This window comes from Etheostoma spectabile, chromosome 4 (assembly GCF_008692095.1).
Source record: "Etheostoma spectabile isolate EspeVRDwgs_2016 chromosome 4, UIUC_Espe_1.0, whole genome shotgun sequence".
NCBI classification, from domain to species: Eukaryota; Metazoa; Chordata; class Actinopteri; order Perciformes; family Percidae; genus Etheostoma; species Etheostoma spectabile.
Genome location: NC_045736.1, coordinates 3,351,277 through 3,354,768, shown reverse-complemented (window position 1 = coordinate 3,354,768; position 3,492 = coordinate 3,351,277). Strand labels below are relative to the sequence as shown.

Sequence of the window (3,492 nt, the reverse complement as noted above, 5' to 3'; positions counted from 1 at the left end):
AGAAGCGACCAAGCAGCTTCTTGTTTACGTTCAACATAGCGACCATCGAAGGCCCGGGTCTGGTGATAGCCAGACTACTCCTCTGTGACAGTAAACTGGATATCTGTGAGTTGCGGGTAAAACAAGACATTTGAGGACATCATCTCAGGCTTTGGAAAACACTGAGAGACACTTTTCACAATATTCTGACATTTTATAGAACAGACAACTAATTGATTGATGGAGAAAATAATCCACAGAATAAACAACTATAAAAAATTATCGGTAGTAGCAGCCCCAAAATCCCCCATGCCAAACAAGTCCATCTTTAAGCCTTCCCTTTTAAAAAAGGTATAACACATTTTTATTTTTGGTTTACAGTGGATTGTTGAGAGCTCAGCATTTTGATCTACTGCTCTGTGATGCAGTGTGTTCCACTGCTTCATGAAGCAGTTTAGCTATTTCCTGACAGCTTCTCCCATCTTTCTCAGAATGCACAAAATCAAATCATAGGGTCCCACTGGTCAACAACAGCAGCCCCCATGGGACAGTAGTCACATTGACATGTCAATATTTGACAGGAAAAAAACATTCTAAAAAGGAAAAAAAGTGTCCATTTTACCCCCAACGTTCCGATCTAGACACATACCTTGTTTGCACGATATATTAGCAAATCGTGACCCATGCATTTGAAGCAAAGATTGCCTTCTCAAATAGAATTTCAAGATAATTTTCAGTGCCATTAACCAATCATGGCTTACTGTCTTTTACTGGTACTGAGCTGAAAACAAAGGCCGGCTACACACTGGCTGTGTTGCGGAGCGTGGCGTTTCTGCTGCGTGTCAGCTGCATGGATTTTTCTATGTCCTACACACCAGAAACGTGTCTAACGCTGCGCTGCCGCGGCTGCTAGGTGACGAACAGTGAGGGCTATCTCGGGACATAGCACCGACAGATGCAAACTCTGGAAAATGGGTAAACATAAATATATAGGCTGCTGATTTGATGAAAGCAAGACAACATTGGCAGTATTGACGGCAAAATAGGTTAGAAAATATTTTGTTCTGTATGACAGGTGCAATATTTGAAAATCGTTTACTCACCGGCCACTATATTAGGTACCCCATGCTAGTAACGTGTTGGACCCCCTTTTTGCCTTCAGAACTGCCTCAATTCTTCGTGGCATAGATTCAACAAGGTGCTGGAAGCATTCCTCAGGAGTTTGGTCCATATTGACTATGGGCATCACACAGTTGCCGCAGATTTGTCGGCTGCACATCCATGATGCAATCTCCCGTTCCACCACATCCCAAAGATGCTCTATTGGATTGAGATCTGGTGACCGTGGAGGCCATTTGAGTACAGCGAACTCATTGTCATGTTCAGAAACCAGTCTGTGATGATTCCAGCTTTATGACATGGCGCATTATCCTGCTGAAGTAGCCATCAGAAGTTGGGTACATTATGGTCATAAAGGGATGGACATGGTCAGCAACAATACTCAGAGGCTGTGGCGTTGCAACGATGCTCAATTGGTACCAAGGGCCTAAAGAGTGCCAAGAAATATTCCCCACACCATGACACCACCACCACCACCTGAACCGTTGATACAAGGCAGGATGGATCCATGCTTTCATGTTGTAACGTCAAATTCTGACCCTACCATCCGACTGTCGCAGCAGAAATCGAGACTCATCAGACCAGGCAACGTTTTTCCAATCTTCTATTGTCCAATTTCGATGAGCTTGTGCAATTGTAGTCTCATTTCCTGTTCTTAGCTGAAAGGAGTGGCACCCGATGTGGTCTTCTGCTGCTGTAGCCCATCTGCCTCAAAGTTCGACGTACTGTGCGTTCAGATGCTCTTCTGCCACCTTGGTTGTAACGGGTGGTTATTGAGTCACTGTTGCCCTTCTATCAGCTCGAACCAGTCTGGCCATTCTCCTCTGACCTCTGGCATCAACAAGGCATTTCCGCCCACAGAACTGCCGCTCACTGGATGTTTTTTCTTTTTCGGACCATTCTCTGTAACCCTAGAGATGGTTGTGCGTGAAAATCCCAGTAGATTAGCAGTTTCTGAATACTCAAGACCAGCCCTTCTGGCACCAACAATCATGCCACGTTCAAAGTCACTCAAATCACCTTTCTTCCCCATACTGATGCTCGGTTTGAACTGCAGGAGATTCTTGACCATGTCTACATGCCTAAATGCACTGAGTTGCCGCCATGTGATTGGCTGCTTAGAAATTAAGTGTTAACGAGCAGTTGGACAGGTGTACCTAATAGAAACTCTGAAACATCAACATGTCATTTACTAACATGTATTTGTGTCAAATTGACACATAAACATTTTTTTTTATTCTATTTTGCCTGGAAACGCTTCCAACACGCTCGTGTGCTGCGTGAGAAATAGGCTTTGGTTCTATTTCTAGCATGCACAGGTTTTCGGAGATGTGCGTTTCACGCAGGCAGTGTGTAAGCGCTAACCTGTTAACATGGGAGCCAAAATAAAAACGGACACGCCACGCAGCTGACACGCTCACGCAATGCATCCAGTGTGTAGCCGGCCTAAAGGTGACATAGCTCTTAGACTGTGGAACTTACTTTGTATCTTTTGTGTTTTACTGTGATTTACTGTGATTTATTGTGTTTAATGATTGCCTTTGAAGCATTTTGTGTCTCTGTCTGTGATAGGTGCTATATAAATTAACTTTACCTTCTTACTTTTTTAGTATATATGTCATTTTTTTAGAGGGCATCGAGATTTAAAAAAAAGAAGTAAAACTGTATCTATGGTTCCCCCCCCCCCCGCCCCATCCAGGTTCAATGCTGATGTAGACATGGACCACCTGCTGGGTCCCCGGCTCCTTTTAAGTGCTCGCACCTTGAACACTCTGGTGGTGTGTCCTCTCTACATCAGCGCCGCCTACCACCACCTGCACTGTTTCCAGCTGCTGCTCCAGGCCGGTGCTCAGCCTGATTTCAACTACACAGGGCCCGTCTGCCAGGAGGCCCTGACCCGCGGCCTGGCCTCCTGCCTGCTGGATGCTGTGCTGCGACACGGATGTGAGGTGGCCTTTATCCATGTGCTGCTAGACCACGGGGCCAACCCGGCCCTTGTGCCCTGGGACGGGACAGAGCTGGAGGGTCCTAATCGGAGGAAGGTGGATCCGGAGGCGCTCAGGGTCCTCCTGGAGGCGAGGAGTGAGTCAAATCTGAATGTGCAGGCATTCAGCATCTGCTGAATTGTTTTTATCCCCAGTGGGGACAAAATGTATCCCCCCTTAAACTGATCAATGCTACCTCACCAATAGACCATTATATTACAGTATACTATACCTAAAATAGAAGTAGGCTATTTTAAACCATGTAAGATAGATAGATAGATAGATAGATAGATAGATAGATAGATAGATAGATAGATAGATAATGATCCCAATAAAATGGGAAATTATAGTGTTACAGCAGCAAAATCAGTCCCACAGCACAGAATATAAATATAAATGAAATACTAGG

General features: G+C 45.0%; 1 protein-coding gene across 1 annotated transcript in view; it reads left to right on the top strand.

Annotated features, from left to right (window-relative positions):
- Nucleotides 1-3,492, top strand: part of asb1 (ankyrin repeat and SOCS box containing 1) — a 10,763-nt gene that overhangs the window by 3,647 nt on the left and 3,624 nt on the right. The window contains exon 4 of the mRNA XM_032512962.1: nucleotides 2,798-3,180. Coding sequence (XP_032368853.1) covers nucleotides 2,798-3,180 — 383 coding nt within the window. The remainder of the gene's footprint in view (nucleotides 1-2,797; nucleotides 3,181-3,492) is intronic.